Here is a 26,067-nt window from a genome sequence, read left to right on the forward strand (position 1 = left end):
TTTCATTGATCTAGACAATAGCCCATTTATTGACGTGCAAAACAACAAGAATCCCAATCCTAGCAGACCTCATGACTAAGAATTCCTCTAGCAAAAGTGGCGCAGCGGGGTGTCGGCGAACGACCCATCCAACACCCCGGCGGCGATAATGCTATACGCCTTCTCCGTCATGTGGATGCCGTCCCAGCTGGCGAAGCCCAATGGGTTACCCCAGAGCGTCGCGTTCTTGTCGCACGGCTTGCCGGTGTGGTACTTCCCGTCGCCGCCGCAGCATGCCACGAGCGGGTCGGCGATGCCAAACTGCTGCGGGTTCTGCACGAACTGCATGGCGGCGCCGTAGTAGTCCGCGTAGATGACCTTGGCACCGGGGTTCTTCGACCGGAGCCGGCCGACCTCCTGCTTCAGCGCCGCGTTGTGCCTCTGGGAGAAGTCGTTGTACCACCTCAGGCACCCGTGCTCGTCGTAATCTGACTGGTTGCCGCTCTGGTGGGCGCTCAGGTACACCGGCACGCACCCGATGGGGAAGTTTCCCGGGACGACCACCGCCCTCGCGCCGAGGTTGATCACCTCCTGCACGGCGGAGCCGATGCGGGCCACCACGTCGGGGAGGTACTGGTCCGGCGTGTCGCGTGAGTTCTTGGGATCGCCGTTGAACCAGAAGTTGTAGTCGTTCCCGCCGATCTCGCCCATCAGCACCAGGGACTCGTTCAGGACAGCCTTCGTGGAGCCTGTAGTATCACACCAAGATAGAAACCATTATACGGAGTATATATAGATCGAGTAACGATGCATGTACCATGAATGTTAGCGGTAACTTACTCTCACCGGGAGCGATGCGGGCGAGCACTCTCTTGAACGAGTCCAGCTGCGCCCCTAGGTCGGACGGCACGTTCATCGTGAAGTTGTACTTGCTCTTGTAGTACGCCGGCGGCAGCGCTATGGACGCAAACACGGCGAAGTTGGCGCCGGTGGCGAACTGCCCCGTCTTCTCCTCCGGGATGCTCGGCGGCAGCAACGCCAGGTTGAACGCCTCCGCTGAAACATGCAATCTCATCAGCATTAGCTAAAAGATCGATCACATCCCAACTATATATCCATGCCGGCGACGTACGGGTACGGTGGCTCACCGTAGAAGTCGACGAGGACGCGGCCGTCGCAGATGCGCCCGCTGGGGCGCTTGAAGAAGGTCATGCCGAAGGGGAGCTCCTTCAACGGCGACTGCCCGTTGCCGATGTCGAACACGAAGTTGCCCGTGTCGATGATGGAGTCCCCGAACGAGAAGATGCGCTTGTAGCTGCACCCGTCGCACAGCGCCACCTCGGCTTTGACAAGCAGCACGACGGCGACGGCCAGGAAGACTGCGGAGGAGGAGCACGTGAGACGCCCCATATCTTCTTCTTCTTCTTCCTAACACAAAAGTTCGTGTTTCTGCTAGCTCCTGCTACGTACCTATGTAGGTGCTTCTCTCCGTCCTAGGTTTTGCTGTCCTTTTATAGACAGACGTCGTTTTTTAAAAAGGGGAATGTGTGATTAATTTGGAATGCGTATCAGCATTTGTATCAAATCGGGATCATGTCACGCGCGGGGGTGTATCGCAAGATATTTGTTTGCTTCTATTTGTGTACATACATGCAGTCCCTCTCAAGGAGAAGATATGGGTTTTATGGCATTCTTATTACTCCAGGAATTATGTACGCGATATATATGGAGGAACCAACGAATTATGAGGAAGGTAATCTGATTAATTTGGGGTGGCCATATAATGAGGTATATTTTAATTTTATGCAAAAGATTCGGCTCTATGTACAAGTCATTTAGCCTTCATACCTCAGCAAAGTATATATTTGGTACTCTAGTTTTCCACGATGCAATAGGGGTTGTGAAACGAATAATGAGCAAGTTAACCTGATTTAGGGGTGGAGATATAATGAGGCACTCCCTTTGTCCCTAAGGGCATGTACAATGGTTGATAAGATTGTCTTATCTTAACCCCGCCACGTAATCTAGATATAACAATAAAACATGATATACAATGGGTTATTTTTTAGTCTTATCTTTAGTAATGAGACATCCCTAAATATGTGGTGAGAGAGATTGTGCTAAGAGATGATCTCTTAGCTAAGAGAAGGCAAAGTCTTTTTTCATGTTTCTCTTTCCTCCATGTTATCAATTATCCTACGTGGCATCGCTAAGATATAACCATTGTACATGCCCTAAAACACCCCTCCGTTCCCCTTTAATTGATTCTAATTTAATTTATAAACTTAGTCAAAAAAAGGCAATGTTTCTAACTTTGACCAAATATATTTAGGAAAATATGAACAACTATAATATTAAATAAGTTTATTATGAAAATATATTATCATGAGTCTATTGATATTGATTTGGTATTACATATCTTCATACTTGTGTATATATTATTGCTCAAACTTTGAGAGAATTGAACTTTTTATTTGATGGAGGGAGTATCTCTTAGTTTTATGCAAACGATTTGGCGGTGGTGGTTAAAATTATTTTTGAACATACGGCGTAGGATACGTTTCTGTATTAAAATGTAAGGAAAATGTATAAAAACATATACAGATACAAACATACATATAAAGGATTTGGCTGCTTCTGCCAATATATAAAGAACGGACGAAGAATATATCTAATGAACACAAAGATAACCTCACCGAGGGACATGCCCCCTTGCACTACCGCCGTAGAAGACACCAAAGTTTGCTTGTCGCACAACATCACAGTTGAACCTCTCATCTTATTTGGAGGACAATACGCTGCACCCAAGTTTGATCGTTGCAAAATCGCAGCTGAACCTCTCGTGCCGCTGCATGTAGCTAAAGCCGAAAACTGACTCCAGACAATTCACAAGATCTGGTGGGCTATAAAGGGTGATATCAACTTTCTCTTAGCGAAACAATATGAAATAATTGCTAATTTGGAGGAAAGAGAAATGAAAAAAAAAGTATGTCTTACTTTTTTAACTATCATGTCATCTTTTTTATCTAAGAGAAATTTTTTTTGCTCTTCACTGTACCACATGTCAACATGTCTTGGTCAGGCGTTTTCTAATTAAGTTCGGAACACATATATATATGTTTGGACACATACAGACATCAATTATAGAGGTAACGCCTAGAGATAACCAATTGCAAAAGTTGGTCATCTTTTTTTTTCTTGAGAAAAGTATTTGTTGTCATCTTTACATGTCGTGTAGGCCACATTCTCTAGCAGGTTTCGGATATCACTTTTGACATGTTAGATCACTCCGATCAACAGCGTCACTACAATGGGGAGGTCCTTCACGGGTGAAAGGCCTCCATTGTCCCCCTTATCATCCCTGCGGTTTGGGAGGATTGGAAGAAACGGAAAGCACGAGTTGCTACACGCTAGCAACGTCGCCATCACAATTAAGAATGTGAGATGAGAGGATGCGGGCACGACAGGGCTAGGTCGTTTAAGTCCTGGCCGGCTGATGTTCCTTCGGTTGTTGCACTTCACTCTGAACACTATCGCTGCTTGTAGCTGATCCAGCCCCAAGCATGGTAGTCCAACCGTCCACTGTTCAAAACATCATTCCATTCAACCATTAATCAGCCAATTAATCGCTACTCGGTGGTCATCGACTGATAAACTCATTTATCACTCGATTAATCGGCTGATTGGCCTATAATCACTAATCGTCAGCCGACCAAGTTGAAACCAATACGTGTTGCCACTGTTTAACAATATGTTTGGAGGTCCGGTTAAAATTTGCACAGATTTCCGTGTGCGCACTCCAAATTTAGGAAACGTCAAGCAATCAGCGAAACGTTGATGAGCCAGCAACTAAATCTCGACAATATTTCTCAGTTGCTAGAGATTCCAGCCAGCTAGTGAAACAAAAAAAACATGCAGAGCTAGCCAGAAAGCGTGCAGAAAATGTTTCTCAGTTTCCAGAGACCAATGGAAGAAATCGGAAGCATGCCGCTTATTTTCCCACTAAGATGAGCTTCCATGTACAGTGTACAGTGTACAGTTTTGTAACTACATGGCAATGGCATCTAATACATACAGGCAAACTCTATTGGGGAGCGAGTTGCTCGCCCTGACTATTAAGAACATCGCAGAAGGTTATATTACACTCGCTATAGAACCAACAGTCCATCACCAGGTGAAAACTATGATGGACCGAAGCAATCACTACTAGGAGGATGTCCGTATCCAAGCTTGTCTTGGGAGTCAAAACAAAATGTATCGTGTATCCATACTTCAGACTTCAGTTAGAAGAATTATCTGCGTGATCAGCTCAGGCATTCTGCAGAATCCTAACTCCTCAATCTAATGTTGTATGTACATGCGTACAGGAGTAACAAACTGTTCTCTTTTACATTTACTGCCGGCAATCTGCAGGTTTCAAAATAGAAACATCAATATTCTCAGACAAACAAAGAAAATTGTGCAAAAACAGACTGCAGTAGCTTCAGACAATTTGCCTTGCAAAACAACCGAGGAATCGGATAAAAACAACAAGAAATTTCTTCAACCATACAGTAATAAGCTAGTGTATGTAAACTTTGTAAAGACATTACCAGAATCATAAATTAAGTCTGCCAGTATTCTCTTAAGTGTCCTGAAGAGCACATGACAGTGCAGTAAAGGTTTAATTTATTAGCCGGTGCATGCAACTGAAAATCTAGAAAGATGTGACAACTACAATAAACTATATTCCTCTTCTATAAAACTCATGATAAGTAAAAACAAGTGGCATTGTCTAACTATAGTAAACACTGTAGGTACAAAGAGAAGCTTAAATGGGTAAACATAGTAAGAACCCTAATGGACACCCGGCAACTAGGAGCCTAAATGACTAAATACTACCCTCATTGACACACAGAGTCAAAACATTATCCTTTTCTAAAAGATCCAGAAGGGCAAATTAACTATGCAATTTGAGCATCCTGCAAGATTTGGAGATGATAACAAACAAAGTGGTACAAGACAACAGCACAAAGAGATCAATACGCAGAGTGGTAAAAAAAGGTACAAAAATTAAAACGATGCCATGGGAAGTGGCAATGACTCACCTTTTGTTCAGAATGTGCAGCGAGGAGGGCTAATCAATGTTCCTCGATACACCACTTAGCCTAAAGAAGATTTTATCTTGTTCCGTTGTATGCCACCTTTGCGAAGTAAAGGATTTTCTATTGAAAATACAATCAGGCTACCATCCTTGGTTCCAGCTAAAAAGCACTCCTCAGGAGTCACAGCTAAAGACGTTATTATCTTCCCAGCTCCCTCGTACCTCCAAACAACACCAAGAGAATGCATAGAGCGCAGAATGATTTGTCCATGATCACCAGCACATACCATAAACTCTCCGCAACAACTTAGTTCCATGCAATTGAGGCGGCCATTGGATTCTGATGAAGCAATATGTTTTCCATTTATGGAATACATATGCAGCGAGAGATCACTCTCAGAATAAAATACTAGCCTGCCATGCTGTGATGCCACCAACTTTGACAGACCAGCACCTGACGGATGTCGAATGGATCGAACATAAGTCCCCTCACGCAATGTATGAAATATACAAGTTCCATCTTTTGATCCACTGATAACAATATCTAGATCCGTACTAACAAATAAGCATGTGATGATATCATCATGACCACACAAGATATGAGAAGGATTTTCGATGATAACATGGTCCTTAGTTGATAGATCATTATTTGCATTCTTCGATCTTTTGTCATTTGATCTTCCTCGGAATGCATGCCAGATCATAATAGTTGTGTCGTAACTTCCAGTTGCAATTACACTTCCATCAGATGAAACTGCACAAAAGTGTGTCCTCAGCATGTTAAGGCAAAATGAAAAGGAATGCATAGATGAGGCTTGCTTAGTTGCTAGCCCTAAACGATACTCCCTCTGGTTCACAATATCTGCCCAGAGCACATAGCCATAGATGGCTCAAGAAGTAATATTTCATTGAAGTTTGACCCTATTAGATAGACATACAACTAATCAATCTAATGGAAGCAAGTATGGTTCAATTCCATTATATCTTATTACAGTTATATGTCTCCTACATGTGTTCTGGACGTATATTGTGGACTGGAGGTAGTTTGCTGCTATAATTGCTTAAAGCTGGAGCTTAAAGATGAAATTTAATACTATACACTTCCAGAGAAGTTTAATTACCTGCAACACAGCTGACAACATCTTTATGCTGCCGGATGCTCTGCACAATTCTTCCATCACTAAGAGAAATGATCTGGAAACTGTTCTCCCAATTACCACATAAAATCAAATAGTTATCGCCATGAATTTGGACAGCTGCTAGGCATTGTCTTCCAAACTCAACATTTTCAGCCAAGGAAGTAGCAACTTTTCGGGGAGAAATAACATCAGAGCCAATTCCAAAGAAAGGTTCCTGCAAGAAAATAACATACATAATAAATTTAAGTAAACATAATTATAGAACAATAATGTATCTATTAGATATAATTGTCATTCGGAAGAGACCATTGATCCAGAAAACGTGAAGTTTCCACCAGACTGCAATTGTGTTGTTAGCCAAAGCTTTACTGACAGTATGAGCCCCTCACTCATTAAGACAACATTTGAATCCAACAAGTCAATGAACAATACAGATGATGAAGAGTTGATTGCACTAGGGACAACAGAAGTAACTGTTATCGACTGTGGAGCAAAATATAGTGGGTGGGCAATTGGTATAGGAGGTCCTCTTCTTGGGTGTTTCTTCCGGAAAATTTGAATGGGTGTCTGTCCAAAATTTGCAATTTGGTCTTCAATAGCAGACTTCTGCAAAATATCATCCATGTTTTCCAAATCAACTGCACCCTCGTATGTCAAATAGTAAAATATGTTTGCTGCCTGCTCCAGGTAATTGTAATGTGATTAGTGAGGTCAAACTGTGAGAGCTAAGAACTCAAGTGTGCTGCAAAATAGTGATAAATCATTTACCTCGACAGCAGGCTTGCCACGCTGCTTATAACCAAATATGAGGTCAATCCAGTGATGAAGATTAGAGCTTACATATTCACTTTCAAGGGCCTCTCGATTGATATGAATGAACTCTTCAGGTGAACCCTGCATGAGACATTTCCTTCGGTCATAAATTCTCGTTCCATAGTATGCACTATATCTTGTGTATCTTTAACCAACAAGAACCCTTTCAAATATTTAGATTGGTTGAGTAGGTTCACTAAAAGTTTATCAACAAAATTGCAGAAATTATCCATTACCTTTGCCCATGGAGGGAGACCAACACCACCTAAAGGTTCACCGTCCTGCTTTACCCCAAAGTGATACGAATTTAAATTTTCAAGAAATTCGGGCATGTAAAAGAATTCAGGTGTAAGCTCTTTAACGTCACTTGTATTTGACAGGCAGTTCCTGTATGTGCTTTCAATACTCTGAAAGAGACGATCTGCATGGTCAAATTTACCACCCTGTATAAACATATAAACTAACGTATTAGCTAATATGCTTTAATAGTATTTGCGGTTCAGTGCAAAATATGCCATGAAAGAATATAGACGCATCGTAATTAATCCTCCCTTGTTGTGAGAGAAAATCATATTCAAACTAGTAAGGAATTACTGAGAACAAAGTGAAAAACCACAAAGGATAATGAATTATGAACAAATGCAATGCCAACAGAGGGCATGATAACAAGAATATAGGACCTGAAGATTGCGGTGTAGAGCAGTAAAAGGCTCAAGCCTTAGAAGGTAATAGAGAACAATTCCCATGCTAGAGTAGTGTGATCCATAATAAAAACTGCAAAAGAGAACAGAAGTTTGATGTAATGAGTATCTAAACTTGGGACACAAATAAATGTTTGAAAGAATACAATACATAAATATCAAGATCAAACCTTGGTATATCAGGATCACAGAAACTAAGATATCTATCTTCAAAAACCTGCACATTGCATATTGTTTATTGGATGTTTACCAAAGATGATGACCAGAAGAGACAGTACTCCATAGCTCGTAAACATACCTTAAAGCGTTTTGCATCCAGTGCACCAACTGGCTTTGACAGGTCCCTGAAAGTAGATGACTTGTTGAAATCAAGCTTTTCTGACGAATAGTCGGCCAATATCCAAGGAAATATAGGATACTGAGTTAAATCATTGTAGGATCGTCCAGAAAGAGTATTCAGAATCATTAGGTACTCAAAGTTGCTGATTTCTCTTCTTCTCCAACTTTCTCTGACACTCTCAGCCATTTCCAATGCGACCTTTCTGTCAACAAACGAAATCACACTATTTTTGTCTTTCGTACTTCCTTTGGGGAACAAAGCATCATTCCTCAGGGAAACTAAAAGAGACCCAACAATTTTAGCATCATTTTGGGAGGAAAAATTAAGAAATATAGGTGCATTTGCATCATCAAAGAATATCTCTGTTGCAGTATACTGTAGTAGGTAACGTGTCCAGTGAACTGCTCTTATCTGTCAACAAAGAAAGTGGAGTCAAATATGTGACTGACAATATGCACAAAGAAAGTGGAGTCAAATATGTGACTGACAATATGCAAATCCACACACGCAATGAGAGAGAGAGAACACACCCTGGTTATTTTCCACCTTCTATGGTGTTTGATTTTGTTAGATTGACTTTTCAGCAGAGCATCACCAGATTCAGCCTGATTGCCTCGTCCTACATCAGAATTACTCTTCAGCTTTTCCACACTTCCCAGCTCATTCTTGGAATCTGATTCTTTTTTATCTTGAAACCTGTTGAAAACAGATGAGCCCCCTGTGCCTTCAACCAGAAACTCGAAAGAAAAATGCATGGCATTTCGTGTGATAGTCAATTGTCCAGCTAGTTTTCTTTTTGGTGTTACAAGAACACAATGAACGGAAGATAGCACCTGCGAAATGAAAAGGAAAACGAAGGGTCTGAGGGAGGAAACAACAATAAAATCCACAAAATTTTGCATGCACATAACAAAACCTCCTTACCTCAGCATAATCGTTATCTCCACCAGTAGATAATGGCTCTTTCCTATTTTGAACAATAGTAGGATACCCTGAAGAGTCTGCAGAATCTACAGCATCACTTGATGCCTGGTTATCTGCTGGATTATTCTGAGAAGGCTCACTCGTTTCATTGTTATCCTCACATGATTCAGAACTAATATCCCCTGTGATTCCGCGCACTCCTTTCAGAAGGAAGCGCTTCATCTTTTCTGGAAGCTTGGCATTAACAAACGGATAAACAGATGGGGTAGTGTCTTCGTTACTAGATTTGGTGGACAGTGGCTGACAAAGGCGTTCATCAAACTTATAATTACGCTTGAGCTTCAGCCGCCGCCGCCACTTATCCTCTGTCTTGTCATGTTTCCAGTGTGTCACCATATTATTTGGAAAAGGACTAGCAGACCATGGTCCTCTTTCATCACTCAAAGCACGAAAAATGTGTATCCATTTATCCTGATATGAAGCACATGTCAGTTATATGCAATTTGAACTATTAAACATCGACTTAATAGGTAAAATTTACTGCAGAAGCAGCTTACTGCAATAATTTGCTGGTCCTCATCGAATGCAAGCTTGAAAGCTGCTTTTCTATTGTCATCTGCAGAAATTGCAGCAGTCTTGGCAAACTGTATATCATCCTCAAAGCTTTGGAGTTGTTCTATATCTTCAATCAAGCGCTCATCATGTTTAGAATTTAGTTCCTGGAGCTGCCTTAGGCGATCAGCCTTAGCATCCTTCATGTACTTCACTTCATCAGCAGCCTGGCAATGGATTTTAGAAGAAAAAAAAAGATAATATAGAGCAAAGTAAAAAAAAGTGCAAGGCAACATGTAAGGCATCATATTTGTATGATACTACTATAAAGCACAAAACTTCTGAATAAACAAAAAATGAAGACAGGGACAAACCATGGCAAGAACACGATCTTTCTGAACAAGATTAAGAATGAACCCAGACTCCTTATTGCTATTTGCTTCAGCAGAATCGTCTCTGCCCGACATGCTAGTGGCAAGCATAGACTTTCCATATATGACAGTTTCAAGAATCAGATGGGACATAACATGGAAACGTGCACCATCATCAAGTTCCCCATACCGGGATCTGACCCTTAGTAAAGACCTGCAGCAAAAGGAAATTACTACAAAAGTCACAATAATAGAATGGAAGTGTGTACAGTATTATAAGTGTTAGACATACCAAATTAAGAAATGGAGTCTGCTTTTGCATTGATCTTCTTCCGAAATAAAGTTAGGAAGCATTGTTATAAATTGCTGGACACACTTGGATGCATTTTCTAACCCAGCTTTGCATAAATACATAATTACGAGGTGGAAAATGATTCTTGGGAACCTTTCTCCTCTTAACATCATGGCTTTATCAGTAATTTTATTGTTCTTTGCACTTAATGCGGTACCAATGCCCCCAGCTACAACTACAGCAGCCATTTCTGCAGCCGGGATGTTCAGAGATTCTACCAGCCCACGTGCCCTTTGTCCGATAGATGGAACAGAAGCATTTGATCCCTTCGGTGTCAATCTGTTTTGTCCTTTGCCATTTAAGTTCCAAATAAGAGTCCATATTTTGTCATAAAAGCTCCACCAATCATCAGTCAGCTCATCTCCATCAGAAAATATGTTGCTACTCCAAGAAAGACTGCAAAAGTGCAAACTGAACATGTTTACTGATGATAAATCTGATATTATGAGAAGTTCTACCTTGCATATCATCGAAACAGAAGACAATCAAATGAACAGAGATATGAACAAGAGTACAGACAGTTTGGTGTCAAATTATCGATCTTAAATTGCCTAACTAGCAAATACCAAGACAATGTGACTTGTACTGCAGCAGCAGCAGCCATCACTAAGCAATCACTAACCCTAAGTATACCACTTGATGTATATAGCATCTCTCTAGGGCTCCAGGCCCGAAAGAAGAAATGATAATATCACTGACTTTAGCAGCATAGTCATCAGTGTTTTAGCATATCATGCTCCTATTAAACTAGACAGATCATCAATTGTGTTTAGCATAACATGTTCTTCACTAAGCTTGTGCTTCCGGCCTATGCTGTGGTCACAATCTCTACTGTGCTAAGTAAAACATAAATGGTTAACTAAAGAACCATTATGTAGCAAATCAGGCACTCTTGGCATCAGGATGAGGTTCCGCACAGGAATACACCGCAGTTTCTAGTGTGCCTAACTTCGTATAAGTAGTAGATATTTCCAGCACCTTGATCTTTAACATGCACACATTACGTATAAGAAAAAAAATACATGTGGTTGTATTGCAGAAGCATCTAAGCAATTAAATTACTTTTCAAGATTAGTGACAAACAGATTATATGACTACCATTTTCAATATGATTCATGAAGGTAAAATAATCCCAGATTTGGACAAGCTTTGATGGTATACAATGAATGGGGCTGCGCTCATATGTACCAACAGAGGAGATATGATTACCTTGTAGGTTGGCCATTTGTCTCAGCATTTATGATTTCTACAACTGCAGAGCTAATGTCATCTTTCTGTGAGCCATCAGATGAAGATTGTGCATTCACATCAGGTGAGTGAAACTGTGTGAGACAAAAGGGGCAGAATGAGTGGATGATGCGGTATACAAAAAACACAACATTTTCTTTCTGTTCTGCACGAAGTATTGCTCAGAGCATACCAGGAGTTTAATTCCAATTTGATCAACAAGCAATTCATCACTCAGCTTCAAAAGATACAAGATATTATCACGGCATGGTTGTGAAATGAAAATGTTTTCATCGGGAGATGTCTCGAGCAGGCTTCCAATGATATCTTCAAAGATGTCTCGCAGCAGACACAAATTTGGTAACTGCCCCTGTAGATTAGCAATATCAAAAGGGTTACTAGAAAAGGGAAGAAGCTACTGAATTGCTATAACATAAACCAAACGAGATAGCACTCGAACCTCCTCAATTTTCAAGAGAAGAAAATTTGCTGTGTCTTCCAGCTGATGCCAGCCACCTTTCACATAGCACAAGCAATAAGAGAGGACTAACGAATACATGTTCCTTGTAAGAATTAGCTCATTGGTCTCCAAATTACTATCCTTCTCTTTTGAAATTGATTTGTAGTTCCTGAAGACATCAAGCTTCACAGATGTCTCAAGCCAAGAGCTCCAGCCATACTCCTGATGGAATTAATTTATGAATTATGATAACACGGAAGTAATTTATATAGGTCTAAGGAAAGAAACCGGTAATTACCATAATGGCTTCGACATTTGAGGGGTTTGAATCGAGCAAATCCAGAAGATCACTCAAGATCTTTGTGCGTGCTGACGCGTCTTGGCAAGATTGCATATATTTAAAAATGCAGACCAACATCTGAGGAACATAAAATGGAGCCAAGCTCACTACTGATGTACTGCTCCTATCTTTTAACTCATTAGATTGGGAACGTTTCTGTAAGACCTGAACAGAAAATATAATCCAGGAATCAGATTATTTGTTTACAGGAGTCTGACATCAGAGGATAGAGAGCATAGCACGATATTCAAGCTGAAGTTTGCCAAATTACCTGTTTAGGGCTGGCTCCACCAAGAAGAACATCAAAAAAGGTAGCACATAAATGATCTGAAAGTGGAAATTTGAAAAGTCTTTCAGATATTGAATAGAAAAACAGTTGGGGTGTTGCTGATATTCCTTTTCGTATATTTTCAGAAACGGATCTAGGTCGTCCTACAGGAAGGCCAAAGAGTTTTGGTCCTTTTTTCTCAGATGGAACTCCAACAAGAAGCTTTCCAATAAACTGAAGCCCCAGTAGACGGATTGGTTCGAATTCCCTGAACAACAACTAATGTTAGAAATACACATCGCCAGTAGTACAGATCATAGTGTGATATAAAAAATATTTGATTTACTCATATAAACAAGAAATGTCAGGAAATGAAGGCAAAAAATACAGTCCAGCAGCATAGACCCTATCCTTCTCAGAAAAATATGGGCAGAGATTATAATTCAAAGAACAAGAAATGGCCGTGGGCCGCTGACGGCGCCGCTGGATGCAGCTAGGTTGGGCACCTTGCCAGGCAATCGGTGATGCTGAATATGCCCTTTGTTGCGGTCGTGAAGGTCTGGTTTCCTTACCAGGGTTCTTTTGCTCCCTTAGCTTGATGCTCGAGAAAATGGTGATTGTTTTGGGCTGGCCGTGCTAGTGGTTGTTGTCCATGTGGTGCTTGCACAGCTGTCATCGACAACATGATCGTGATCTTGTGAGCTCTGCTTTGGCTAACGCTGCAAGCTCTCGTGGTGGATGAATGCATTCCATGCCTTACAAGCTGCTTCTCACTTTGCAGAGAATTGCTAGGGTCTCTTAGTCGTGCCACGGTGAGGAGGAGTGAGTTCTCAGGGCATGGGGTGTCACCACCACTAAGTGTCTTAGGACTGGCGGTACTTAGAATGTTTAGATCGCTTTTGTTTATTTTGATGGGTCATGTCTTTATTGTGGTGTCGTAAACTCAGTAAAGCGCACTAAACGTAAGTACTTAATGACTTGGGTCCAACACTTCTAGATGTGTATTACCTTTTAAGAAGATTGACGAAAATGTAACAACCACCAACAGCATTCACTTGCTCCAAGAAAGATGATAGAAGTGAATTCTGTGAAAGGGCACGTATAATCATGTAAAGTACATCCTCGATACATGCAACATCTTGACTTTTCTCGAAAAAGGACACAAGAGCTCTTATATCATGTGAAGAAACCTTCAGCCTACAACAGAAGTTTTTTGTAATACTGATTAATCTCAAGAGAAAATACTAAGGAACAAATAAATTTGTTAGCATATGAATAAAAGAGAAATATTTTCAGACTTGCGTATCTGGCAAGCAATGAACATGATAGTAAGAAGACGATGCAGAAGTTTGGATGGAGAGAAAAACGCAACATTCTGGAGAGTGAACACGAAAAAAAAAGCATCTCTGAATGAACAGTTCAGAGTACTTACTTTAAGCTCATTTCTGCAAGACTCAAGAGGAGAACACGGATCTTCCGAATTTCTTCTATATGCGGTCTCTCTCCAATCAGTTGTTCAGTAACCAGATGTAGTAAAGGCTTAGAAGACCTAGAATCTAACTTTTCTGAATAGAACTGGCGTACAATGTCAATGATCTTAGGGAGCCCACACAATATTGGTAACAATTTCCCATCAGTCTCAAAATACTGTATAAGAAACAAATAAAGTTCTCTTTGTACTTCATAACTTGAATATGCCCAGATGTGTGGGTTCAGATAAATTTGTGAAAGAGCATCTTTCAATAGAACTTCTGACATACCTGAAAGAGCAGATAGGTTAGTGATATACACAGTTCAGAGAGAGAGAGAGAGAGAGAGAGAGAGAGAGAGAGAGAGAGATCACCGCAGTTCGTCAAAACATTAAACATGTACTTCAGTGCTGAAAGAGTCTTCAAATTTAGCAGCTGCGCTGAAACAGATTGAAGCAAGAAACCTAAAATGGAGAATCCAGAAAGAAGATGCATCTGTTGCTGATTTGCTACATTTCCATCCAGAACAGATGCAACAAGCTCAATGACTTGACCTGCCAATTCATCACCAGTGGCAGATTCTCCACTATGGGTGATGGCTTCATCAAAATGTATCAGAAGTGGAAGAAATACAGAGACACCGCCAACACAATAAATTATGTCCTGCAGCAAGCGGCGCGAGCATAACTTTGTGCCACCCATGATGGTTGCCTCAAGCTTGCTCTTGTCAACACTATCAAGTACAGCGGACACATTGAACAAAGTCCTATTATTGCTAGCCTGGAAGTAGAAAAGAACACAATATTCAATTCTCTAGTTCCAGTAACTGGTCAAAAGAAGATAAAATGATGTTCAGGGCCAATTTGTACCTGAGCATTCAAGCCAAAAATCATCTTTGATGAAATACCATCCCTTGCATCCAAAATTCCCTTGTACAGTGAGTCATTATTCATAAGCAAGTTCTGATCACCAAGGAAAGAGTACATATAACTAGGTCCTAGATTATATATGCCTCTTATTTGTTCAGAAGAGAGAGCATCGGAAAATGCATAAACGGGGCCCATTTGACCAGCAAAGGCAAAAGTGCCCTCAAAACCAAGAGAAGTAGGTTCTTCACCAATGGGCATCAATTCTGTGCCAAGACTGCAGCGAGTCATTACTTCATTAACTTTTGCATACCTGAAAAGAGAAAAATAGTGGCATAAAATATCTCAGCTACTGGAAATGAAAATGGCAGAAAAAAATCCTCAGTATCCTAGAGTTTACAAGATACCCAGTAGGTACGTTTTGCAATTAGGGCATGTGCAGGTCAGCTTTCTGCTCAAAGTTTTAAGAAATTTGCACTAACATCATTTGCCTTTAAAAGGATATACAAAACATGTGAGAATTAATAGTGCTAAGAACCATGTACAGAGACACTATTTGAAAGACTTCACCAACAAGAAATTTCAAATAATCGAACAAGAAAATAGTGGAGACTACTTGAAGTCCTTAGATATGATCATTGAAACAGAGCATGCCCAAGAAGTTCAAATGGTGTACCAAAGAAATGAAGAACCACGCACCTGCACTTCTCCGTTGATACTAAATCACCATCTACATAGCATCTCAGCTGGCTTCCTCCAGAGAAAGCTCTCCCTATTGTGTGAGTAACAGAAAGGAATTTCCATTGCTTCGTTGGGAGGCTTAGAGGCAACAAAACACACTGATTCCTTTGACTGACTGACTGCATAGGGTAGACATTAACTATGAAATCAAACTTCTATTATCCGATAACTGATGGAGGTAACGAGCTCATGCCATGTGGAAGATGTAGAACTAATCAACTATGACGAAACATTATAGAGTTTTTATCAGGAAAATGGCTGATTTTTTAAACCATCTTGGTAATGGATACTAAACAACTGTGAATAGCAGAAGACCGAATAGTAGGGGCTAGTAGAAACATAGATCATAATCATACTTACGTTAGGAATGCATTAGTCTGCAAAATGGATGCAGTTCTTTTTGATGAAATTAAGACATTTCTTAAAATATATATTCAAAACTAAACAATGATTTTCATGAAAAATGCAACTCGGTCACTATGCGGGATTAAAATACTCCCCAATTTTACTGACAATTTTTTTTATCAGAATATAATGTACTTAATGAAAAAGAGTGATTAGTGCAGCTCAACGAATGTTCTAAAAATGAAGCAACCACCTTTACCTCATAGACTAGAGTATTTTTCCCAAGCATAGCTAAAGATCCTTTTCCATTTTCCGTGAAAAAGGAGAAAAGCCCCATCATACCGTTGTCAGGGAAATTTTCCACTCTTAGCCAACAGCAGAAAGATAAACCTTTACTGTAAGGCCATTGAACAGGTGATTTTATTTCAATACCCTGTTGAAGGGAAGAAAGTAGGATACTTAGTTACCACATAAATATTTGAAATTGTACAGAAAATTGTATTCGGAATAACAAAGAAAACCGTATCACACTGCTTCAACATGGAAAAATCATTACAGATTGTCAGAATACTATGGAAAATGATGAAAGTATTGAAAATGATAATAACTCACAGAATCATGACCGCTATACTCAAAGAAAGCTTCAGGTCCCTTTTCCTTGAGCATATGACTAAGACTTGTCAAAAGCAATGAACTATGCTTCTGCTTGACACTAATCTTCTCACCACGCAGGAGAGCGAACATTTTTCGTATATCTTTTCCAGAAATACTATGTCCTCCGATAATCTGAATTAACTCAGCAATTTTGATGACTGTGTCCTCCATTTCCTCAACTGAAAACCAGTCAAGGAGAAAACTAAGTAATCCTGCTTTGAAACAATAAGTTCTATTTGTAATGGACCCCTTGAGCAATTGCTGTAAGACCACAAGCCCATAATGCTGAAGCGAAGTGCTGCTCTGCCGATCAGAAATCACCAATGTTACATAAAATATACAGATGCAAAATATCAGTGAGAGAGAGAGGGAGGAGCGAACCTTTTGTAGAACATTTAAAAATAGTATAATTACATCTTCATTCTGCAAGCAAATAAGAAATAAAAACATCAGGGTATAGAATCAAGCAACAATGCAAGTACAATTGAGTGAAGCAATTGAACATACGAGTATGTCATTGCTTTAATCATGAAGACTGCATACCTTTATTGTTGTCTTTTCATCTATCTCAAATGTCCCATCGACAAGCATGCCAAGTAGGGCATCCAAGAGTTTCCGACTTGGTAGCCATTTACAGAAATCCAGTAGCAAGCTTTGAAGTGTTTGGTAGCCCACACCAACCAGCATTCTGAAAGTAGCCTGGATAAGACAAACCAGAATGTTTTTTGAAGAGCATTAAACAAAGAAGGTATATGTAGTAACTCAAATCGTTGCCAGAAATGCAAGTATGAGGGAGAGGATTATGCCATGTTTCTTTCTAATTGACATTTCCAATTTATCCTTACATAAAAAAAAAAATGTTATGTACATGAACGCTTGAAAATAGGGGGGATTCTTTACTTGGTGGATAACCTGGGTTGACCAGAAATATCTGGTTCCACAACAAAGAAAAAACCTAGCGACTGATTTGGAATGACTATCTTGGAACAAGATGGCGCAAGTGGCCATCCAAAAATGACCAAAAACTAGCACTGGTCCCACATAGTTCATACAGAATATGTGTGAAGTGAACTCCTTCAGATAGCAAAGTATTTTATTACCTTGGATTCATCGTTTTCAGCAAGTAATTCGGTCAACGTCTGAAGGACATTAAGGACCAATTGCTCTCCAACTGCTTCATCAAAAGTTCCATTCAACAAAGAGACTATATGCAGGAAGCACTCCCCATTGCGAAACAGATTTTGGTAATACTAGCAAAAGATATGAATGATCCATCAGGCACAATGCACTAGTAAGATGAGAAGAAACAAAGGATAGTACGCAATTACAGTAACCATCTATAAGAAAACGTACCACGCGATCTATCAAAATGATCTCTCTCATGTTAACTAATAGATCAATTGATAATTTTGCAAAGTCCTTTTCCTTTTCTTTGGCACGAGTGAAGGTCTCTAAATATTTGGAGCATAGTTGCAACTTTGCTGCATGATCTTGTGATGATAATGGGGGCAACTGATCGTAAGAAAGAACATGGGAGGAGAGAGTTAATTCTAACAGTAACATCAAGAGCGACAAAAAGAGAGAAAGATAATGAACATGATTATACCCTATATAAGGCAAGAACTTGCTCGAGTACATGTTTCCGGAGGTTTTCTTCTTGGAATAAATCAAATAGGCACCCAATACAATTTGCATTATGTAAAACTAGAGTCCTTCCATGGTCAGATATTTTGACATATTCCTTGAAAAGGTGGAAAGCCAGTTCAACACATCTACGAGTATTCTTAATTCTCTCATCCAAAGAAGGCATCAGAACATTTTCTGGTTGAGAACCATTTCCACTTAAGTCATCTCTGCAATTTAACTTCCTTAATTCTTGTGCCTGAAGGCATGCAACCTTCAGGACTCTGGCAAGCACGTCCAATGACTTGAAAGAAGCTAGAGTTTGTTCAGTGGCGAGTTGTAGGATAACATGAAAGCTCTTAAGAATAGCACCAACTAATCCAGGACCGTTAGTGCAATATTCAAGTGCATTTAACAATGCTGAGCATTCTGGCTACAAACAAAACAGAACAAATACATGAATGCAAAAAAACAATATCGCAGTATTCAAATTAGGTACTCCCTCTGTCCCAAAATAACCTGCTCAACTTTTTCTAGATACGAATGTATCTATACACTAAAAACATGTCTAGATGCAACCGTATCTAGACAAACTTGAGCAGCTTATTCTGCGACGGAGGGAGTAGAATAAGTAACATCTTATGTGAGGAAGGAGAAATTTCGGAATACCAGGTTATTTGTATTTTCATTCAGTGTTGCAGCAAACTCCAAGAAGGAAATAGCTTCTGACTGAAGGACGTTGACATCCGCTAGATTACTTCTGGAACCAGTTGATTCAGTAGCATCAATTAAATGATCACTTTGTGTGTCACCAACAATATGATGAATGCACTCCTCAGATGACCCAAAGTAGAAAAATTTCTCTGAGAATATCAGATCCCACAAACCCTCCTCTCGGAAAGATTTGAGTAGAACGGGTGCTGAAATGAGAACCTTCCTAAATGTGCAGAGCATATAATTCTGTAGGCTATTTGCAAGAATCCTGAACCAATCAAAAGAAGTAATCAGTAAATGAAATTTAGAAAAGAAAACAAAGAATTTGAAGATACAGACATTTAGAGATTCGATCACAAACTTAGAAAACATGATACTTCCATACAGGCAAAGCAGTTCACCTCAAAAGGAAAATGGATAGACAGAAGCCCAGAACAATGAACGATTTGCAAAAACAAAATGGGGAGTGGATACTACAAGACTAACCACACTTTCGAAAATTACTAATATGTTGGGAAATATCTATCAGAAGACTGGACATTACATTAATATACATTAATGTAATTTGGTAGAGTTAATTATGCAACTGAACTTTCTTAACCAAAATCCTAGGTTGGACAGTGTTTTTCATGAAGCTAATAAAGCATCTTCATAGACTGGAAATACTGAAAACAAAGCATCATAATCAGCTAATCTAGTCAGCAAGAATGTACACACTACAAATGGAGAATAGGAACTTACATTATATGGTTAGGTAATTCGGTGTCACTAGCACAAGCTTTGATGCATGGGAAAACTGTTGAAAGAATCTTTATGATCCACCTTACACATTGCTCCCAGTACGCCAATGAGATGGATAGAGAAATTTGGGTAACAACAGTTGCCCCAGGACAGTACCTGATCTCATTAGGAGGAAGAAGAAAGGAGCAAAGTGCCATGCTTAACTTCACAGAATACTCATTCCATTCTGTTGTATCGAGAATATCAACAGGACTTGGGAAAGATTCCAATGTAGCTGAAGTCCCTGTGCTTTGTCTATCGATTTTCCAGTTGGGCACTTGAGGATCAAGAAATTTCTGCTGATTAAACTCCTGAAACATAAATGCAGGCCAGCAGATGCTGTTCGCAAATTTATGTATCCGCCCATTTTCACATAAGAACTGCAAGTTGTTGACATTACCGAAACTGAATAACAGTCAAGGAGCCAAGAGAAACAAATAAAGCAAAACAGAAAACAAAATTCTGACAGTGGTGAGCAATGACCTCTCATATGTAAAGTTAGCACTATCAGTCTACACCCATGATCTAATTGGAGCTCTTCGGTTAAATAAGAGGTCAACATATTTATATATTATATCATTGCTCCAGAAAGGCAGAATCAAGAAGACAACAAAGTCTAATGAGGGATGCACTAATTTATCTACATAAAAAAGTTATGCAACAGGATACACTGCTTCCCTCAGAATTTCCAAAGATAGTATCTGGAGCTGTAGAATGTCACTCCTGCAAAAGCATGTCATTTCAGACAACAAGAACAAAACAGAACGGCGAACAAACAAACACAGTTAGATAAATGTAGCTTGCCATCTCTGGCGGATTGCTGGTTTAAGCGTGTTGTCAATTTACAATGGCAAAAATGGTCTTATTGAACACTTGATGGCAGGTAACTAACAAGATACTTTCATTGCTGTACAGGTATCTCCTCTATTAGAAAGCGGAATATAAGACATTCCTCTTAAATGGCAGTACCTGGCAAGTTAGCAACACTAGCTGTTGTGAAGTAGAAGCTACGGAATATATACCGGCCATACATTTGTTAATCCTATGTGGAGTAACATTTATTAATCTGATGCTTGCCGAAACAGATGAAAAAATATGCTGCATATTGCAATCCAATTGAACCAAAGTAACAGAGTAAATCCCCGTATAGAGGGGAAATTCCTCCCAGAATTGAGGAACTATCGGGTAATCCTTAAGAATATTGTGTTTACAATGACAAGCAATCTACTTTGTTTATTTTATCCGATTCATTATAATTGTTGCTCCTCTTTTTCCACCTTTGGAACCTCCTATGAGTGAAGGTCTGATTTTGTCACTACTGAAGCAGTAAACACTCACCTTTCATCACTAGGGACAAAAGACTGCTTTGATACTGAAAATTTGCTTGATGGTAGTCCCAGTCCATCTAACAGAACCTCCAGCCCTCCGATGCTTCTGAAATGATTCTGCGCACGAGTATTTTCAGATATTGTTGATCTCAGAGCATACAAAGTTATAAAGTGAAGTGGCAAGTCAGTCCACTGCTCTTTCAAATTCAGTCTTCGAATGACCCTTAAAAGTTCTGCAAAGAATAACTTCAGATACGTAAGATAATAACGATTGAAAATGTAGATTAATAAATATAATATCAGCGGCTTCTGAGGAGTTCAGTAACCATAGTTTCCTGGATATGTTACCAGCTGATACGAATCTACACTACCTATGTATGGCATAACTATTCAACACGCACTGTTTTACCACAACGTTGAAACTCTATTTCCTATAATATTTACTTTGACTATTATTTTTCATATGAATACATTAGTAATACAAATTATAAAATCATTGTTTGCAACAATATAACGATAGTACTATTATTTGAGAAGTTCAAATAATTTTCAATATGTTAGTAGTTAAATTTAGAGTAGTTTGACTGCACACATTCTAAGACATCTATTTCCGAACAAAGGGAGTAACTTGTTTATCCAAATTCAGGGCTGATCCACAAGTTACTAGTTTATTTCTAATGTTATACTAACACAAACCTTAACTGCATCAGCAAAGTCTACAGCATACTATCAAGCCTTATGGTCACAAGATATATGAGAAGTGCCCCAGTTTAATTTCAGGGTAGAACCTACGTGGCATCTAAGTACAAAGCATGGAGTGTACTTATAACTGCCAGCAAACTCTTCTGAGTAAAGTAGACTTGTTTAGCGGGAGTAAAGAGGACTTGTGACCATACTATATCTATATATAGACTAAGATTAACTGCCCCAAGCAAGTACCAAAGCAAATGGTTACTCCCTGAGCGTACTGGTTGTAATAATATCTTATATCATGGGCCAGAGGGAGTAGAAGATATAATAAACTGTACGTAAACATCGAAAACCCAACTTTACCTACTAACCAATTGACACCACCAGCTTCCATAACTGAAACAATGGCCTTCTGCTGCCAATTTCTATCAGGAACATATCTTCTTGTAGTATTGGGAGTAACTGTGGCCAAGTACTTATTTGGCGGGGTAGGAACAGTGGTACTGACGACCCGTGAAATCCTTGTTGCAGCTGGTTCCAGATCCATAAAGTTTGAAATTATTGTAACAATGTATACAAGAATCTTTTGCATCATCCTCATATTTTCTACAGTTTTATTTGACAGTTGCTCATCTGCGGCAAGCAAACTGGTCAAGGTCTTGAGCTTTACAACTGCGGCTGAATACACGAGAGAAAGGGCAGTTAAGATAAGGTTGTTTACAGAAGCTATATATCACATTCATCATATTCTATGCAACGAGTTCATTCAAAACATAGAAAAGAGTAAAGAATCAAAATGAATCTATAATGGTGAATACTCAAATAAAGAAAGAAACTACCTTTCAAAAGAGCAGTAACCTTCTGTACACCTCCATAATAACTAAATACTCTACAGTTATGCACTGAGCGAGTAACAATAGTGAAGCACTCCAAAACAGTCAACACTTCAGTACTTAATCCCAGGTCTGTGGATTGCTCTGAGAGATTGGCAGAGGATTCTGGACAGCTGCTGCCTACTAATACAGAGAAACAAGTAAGATCTCGATTCTCACTGAATCACTGCAATTGTCAAACCTAATGAACCACTGAAAATACAACAGTTGGCATAGAATAACAATTGTTCATTGTATCTGGTATGCAGAATGCAATAATTTTTTAGTATAACACCAAACTGAAGTACACTTCCACTGTTTCACAGTAAATGAAGCTCAAAATATTCAAGAGACAGTTCAAGAAAATAAATAGCTAACTCAATACTAGCCCCACATAGCATTTCAGTGTACCAAACTGAACCTTACAGGTTCCACCTGCTTGAGAGCATCCAGCAAACACCAACAAGTTTAGAACTGTCTTTAAAATTATCTGATTACTGGTTCGTGGATACAACTGTTTTCTAAGTCATATATCCCAGTTCCCAAGTCTAGCAATTGTTTCATTCCTTTTTCACCGCAGTCATAGTCTTAGATGATACAGTAACAAACGATGTGCAAAGATGTCCTTACAGGCATATGAATGGCAACTTGAAAAGGTACATGACTAGTGCTGACTGGATCACTGGAAACCTATTAGATTGTATCTTACGGTATAAGAAAGGTGAAATGAAGGAGCCAGGAATACATACTCAAGAAAGATGGCATTTGTTCAGTGAGTCTACTTACTCTCAGTGACAAATGAAGTTAATTGAGTGATCTCCTGAACAAGAATAAGGATGACCTCAGAAGGATGCCCACCAGAACATCCTAAAACTGTATCATTCGATGCTGATTCCCGGTCAACTGATAGATCAATATGGTGTGGCTCCCAGTCTTTAAATGCTTGTATGAAATGCAAGACAAATACTTGCAGGGACTTTTTCTTTTCAGCCTATGAAATTATTGACATGAGAAATGAACATGACCAGATAATATGGAATGAAAAATCCTCATGCTATAATAAAAATCCAGAGTTCAATTCCTGTCATAGCTCATAAGTACCTCCTCTCTAGGGAGTTGTCTTCTTGAAAGAAACACAAAGGTGTGCAATTCCATTCTTAATCTAGTTTACATGATCTAGAGGACATATATTGATTCATTCATGAATTTGGACACTCCTCTCCTTATACATTTTATGTGCACCAGCACGCATGCAACGGGTAGTGGTCAGTTGATAAATGTTACGCATTATTAGTTTAAAAGGGACCGTGTTTGTTAAGATATAAGGAAATTAGGAAGATCGACATAAGGTACCATAATTAGTTAGATGCCTATCTTTATAATAGCCCAGATAACAGTCTTATGTTTAGTTAGATTGGTTGCACTGGATACCTTTTACAGGACATTGACAATATAAGCACAGCACAGCCAACTACTTTTTAATAAACAAAGAGTGGCCTAGGTTCTCTTCTAGTCTCTCGATATATTCTGCTTTGAATCTTGGAGCTCCTGGGTATAAACGGCAGTGAAGAACCTTGCCAGCGGCAAGATGAGGGCGAAAGCTCCGTACCCTCTGTCTTCAGAGCATTACCCAACCAAGGTACTCAATAATGCAGGATTCTTAGTGAGAGTATTAGTCAAATTACTCAGCAAAGCCATCTCGTGGATAAGATTCGGCATCAGAGAACCAAGTGTTAGAAAATATTTTTGTTAACTTATCATGTTGCACCCAAATCAGGATGTCTGCTGAAAGCTTCAAGTTGATGCTACGGTCAGCACTACGCAAGGTTTCAAAGATACTAACTGAAGGATTGGGTGACACTATCTTAGATATACAGTCTGGTGAAAATTCAGTAAAGGTGAGTACCTTGTCGATGGCATTCTCGTACTTGTGCCAAAGCGTGTTTAAGACCCCTTCCTCACCGCTGTCACTGGAAGCATATAATACAGTATTAGGATAGAATGGCCACGTTGGATCGTGAACTAGTAATACTACAGCCAGTTTCATTGAGGCGCAAGCTATGTGTAACCTTAACAGAAATGGCGAATGGAAATGTTAACAGAGCTTAGTTGTTTGCCTACATTGCAAGGACTCGGCGTGTTATGAGCGCACAATCCATGAATATAGGTACATGGAAACCAGAGTAGTCCAGCCAACTACCCCAATCACCGACGGTTTAGTGTGTCTACACTCTACAGCAAAATGGTAAGCAGGCCTAGTGAAACGGAATAGGATTAGCAGCAGATTAATCAGCATCCTAAGAAGTCTGTAAGATCGTTCTACCATGAGTTGACAAATTAGCATGTGTAGTTAGTTCCACGTAGCTAAGCCGTTATCCCAGCAGGCAAAGTAGACAGGACACCTCGAAGCTTGGTCCGAACAAAAGCGTGAAGAACTTAACAGGCTGAAGCAAGTAGTGAAATCAGAAAACCTATCACCGCCCAACACGAGCTCGAATTCAGCAATGCAACTTGAGCACATCCCGGCCCAGTTCAGACAAGCAAGTAGCGGTCCCCACGGCAAACGAACGAGCCACTGGCGCGAGCGAGTTGGTGGTAGGGCTGGGTACCTGAAGCGGACTCTGGGGGACGGCGCGGCGGCGAGCTTGTCGGCGGAGGGGGAGCCGACCCCGGCCCCACCCCCGCCCGCGCCGCCTCCGACGGCGCCGCCGCCGCTGGCGCTAGCGGCGGCCGGCGAGGAGGGCGTGGACTTGCGGAGGAGATCGGCGACGCCCTTGACGATGTTCATCGGGCCCCGATCGGACGCGCGCGGCTAGCAGCGGCAGTTCCAGCAGCTCATCGCCGCGCTGGCGGGGAAGGCGGCGAGCCCCGTGGGATCCGGCTCGGATCCGGCCCCGATCCCTCCCCTACCCGGGGTAGTGACAGGAGTGGAGACGAGGGAGATCGCGTGAGGGGAACCGGAATTCGGAAAATGGTTTTGGTTTTGGTTTTGGTCTCTCTCGTGCGTGCGTGCGTGCGTGCGCGTGCGCGAAGCCTAGCCTTTTTTTGGTGACGGATCGAGGAGGAGTGCGGAGGAAGAGAGGGATCTGGATTAATTCTGCAATGTCAACTTCTACGAGCCCTTTTGTGCAAAAGAAGAATGTGTACTGTGTGCTGGTCGGTGTGAGCCGGGGAGTCGGTCAACGCCACGATTTGCTAACGGAAGTTAACGGACGTACCGTGCCTTTTGATTGCCAGGTCAGCTCTAACACGAGGGCTGTGATGCTAATTCCTTGTGTAGCAAAGATTTGCATCATCTGTTGCTCCCTGTTTCAAGAGTGGTTGGTAACTTTTAGAAAACGTTACCAAACATACTACTGACCTACATAATTTACTCACTCTTGGGAAACAGCTTCATATTTGCTTTTGCGCACGCTCAGGAAGCCGTACGAAAGCC

General features: G+C 40.4%; 2 protein-coding genes across 3 annotated transcripts; both read right to left on the reverse strand.

Moving 5' to 3' along the window:
- Positions 1-87: 87 nt before the first annotated feature.
- LOC124689141 (GDSL esterase/lipase At1g28600-like) lies at positions 88-1,389 on the reverse strand. The gene is made up of 3 exons (XM_047222723.1): positions 1,128-1,389; positions 820-1,035; positions 88-728 (listed from the first exon to the last, which is right to left on the reverse strand). The coding sequence occupies exons 1-3, from the start codon at positions 1,387-1,389 to the stop codon at positions 88-90; spliced, it is 1,119 nt and encodes a 372-aa protein (XP_047078679.1).
- A 2,559-nt stretch (positions 1,390-3,948) lies between these two features.
- Positions 3,949-25,438, reverse strand: LOC124691209 (BEACH domain-containing protein B). Of its 2 annotated transcripts, none has more exons than XM_047224467.1 (40): positions 25,241-25,438; positions 24,538-24,601; positions 23,418-23,622; positions 22,599-22,772; positions 22,123-22,437; positions 21,080-21,302; positions 20,411-20,464; positions 19,703-20,146; positions 18,917-19,229; positions 18,231-18,680; positions 17,978-18,136; positions 17,725-17,874; positions 17,168-17,323; positions 17,006-17,047; positions 16,583-16,927; positions 16,230-16,403; positions 15,584-15,744; positions 14,888-15,197; positions 14,393-14,798; positions 13,982-14,309; positions 13,558-13,746; positions 12,553-12,817; positions 12,240-12,446; positions 11,942-12,163; positions 11,675-11,851; positions 11,464-11,576; positions 10,195-10,650; positions 9,906-10,116; positions 9,537-9,758; positions 8,980-9,450; positions 8,586-8,888; positions 8,014-8,466; positions 7,886-7,932; positions 7,695-7,788; positions 7,251-7,457; positions 6,970-7,095; positions 6,508-6,879; positions 6,184-6,415; positions 5,067-5,816; positions 3,949-4,386 (listed from the first exon to the last, which is right to left on the reverse strand). In XM_047224467.1, exons 1-39 carry the CDS (start codon positions 25,417-25,419, stop codon positions 5,122-5,124), a joined length of 9,714 nt encoding a protein of 3,237 aa, XP_047080423.1. In that variant the 5' UTR covers positions 25,420-25,438; the 3' UTR covers positions 3,949-4,386; positions 5,067-5,121. The 2 variants fall into 2 exon arrangements, with proteins under 2 accessions (XP_047080423.1, XP_047080424.1); XM_047224468.1 differs by having other exon boundaries at positions 22,599-22,775; positions 25,241-25,295.
- Between the last annotated feature and the right edge of the window lie 629 nt (positions 25,439-26,067).

This window comes from Lolium rigidum, chromosome 2 (assembly GCF_022539505.1).
Source record: "Lolium rigidum isolate FL_2022 chromosome 2, APGP_CSIRO_Lrig_0.1, whole genome shotgun sequence".
Classification (NCBI taxonomy): domain Eukaryota; kingdom Viridiplantae; phylum Streptophyta; class Magnoliopsida; order Poales; family Poaceae; genus Lolium; species Lolium rigidum.

Coding starts and splice junctions, on each gene's coding strand:
- LOC124689141 (XM_047222723.1), bottom strand. CDS start 1,389: ATGGGGCGTCTCACGTGCTCCTCCTCCGCAGTCTTCCTGGCCGTCGCC. Junction 1,036..1,127: donor CGTCCTCGTCGACTTCTACG/GTGAGCCACCGT, acceptor TGCATGTTTCAG/CGGAGGCGTTCAACCTGGCG. Junction 729..819: donor CCGCATCGCTCCCGGTGAGA/GTAAGTTACCGC, acceptor GTGATACTACAG/GCTCCACGAAGGCTGTCCTG.
- LOC124691209 (XM_047224467.1), bottom strand. CDS start 25,419: ATGAACATCGTCAAGGGCGTCGCCGATCTCCTCCGCAAGTCCACGCCC. Junction 24,602..25,240: donor TCCCCCAGAGTCCGCTTCAG/GTACCCAGCCCT, acceptor ATATGCTTCCAG/TGACAGCGGTGAGGAAGGGG. Junction 7,096..7,250: donor GTCTCCCTCCATGGGCAAAG/GTAATGGATAAT, acceptor TGTCTCATGCAG/GGTTCACCTGAAGAGTTCAT.